Consider the following 350-nt stretch of genomic DNA (forward strand, 5'->3'; position numbering starts at 1 on the left):
TTATTTTCCAACTTTCCTTTCCTTCTATGCATCGTATTGTATTATACGTAGAATCTGAGTCAAGATTCACTTTGGATGAGGATGCCTTTCCACTTGTGTGCCAAATTTTGGGATTCAGCCGTAAATATGCAGCCGTAATAGGTGGTCATTTATCAGTCACCGTTCATGGGTTTTCATAACTATTATTTTGAAATGACGACGAAGCCAAATGTAAAAGCGCACAGAGAAAACGGGAACACATGTCCTCCCCAGGCCTTGCGCTTCGTGGCCTCACTGCCCTTTTCCCCACAGGTCACGGAGGTTAAGGTGCCGGACTGCTACGAAGACCCCGAGGACGCACTGAGCAGACT

General features: G+C 46.3%; 1 protein-coding gene across 1 annotated transcript in view; it reads left to right on the forward strand.

Moving 5' to 3' along the window:
- The window catches only part of LOC119581986 (cortactin-binding protein 2-like), a gene marked incomplete in the record, with an annotated part of 125,597 nt that overhangs the window by 123,808 nt on the left and 1,439 nt on the right, over nt 1–350 (forward strand). Inside the window, 1 exon segment of the mRNA XM_037930174.1 lies at nt 292–350. Coding sequence (XP_037786102.1) covers nt 292–350 — 59 coding nt within the window.

Source organism: Penaeus monodon, chromosome 15 (assembly GCF_015228065.2).
Source record: "Penaeus monodon isolate SGIC_2016 chromosome 15, NSTDA_Pmon_1, whole genome shotgun sequence".
NCBI lineage: Eukaryota > Metazoa > Arthropoda > Malacostraca > Decapoda > Penaeidae > Penaeus > Penaeus monodon.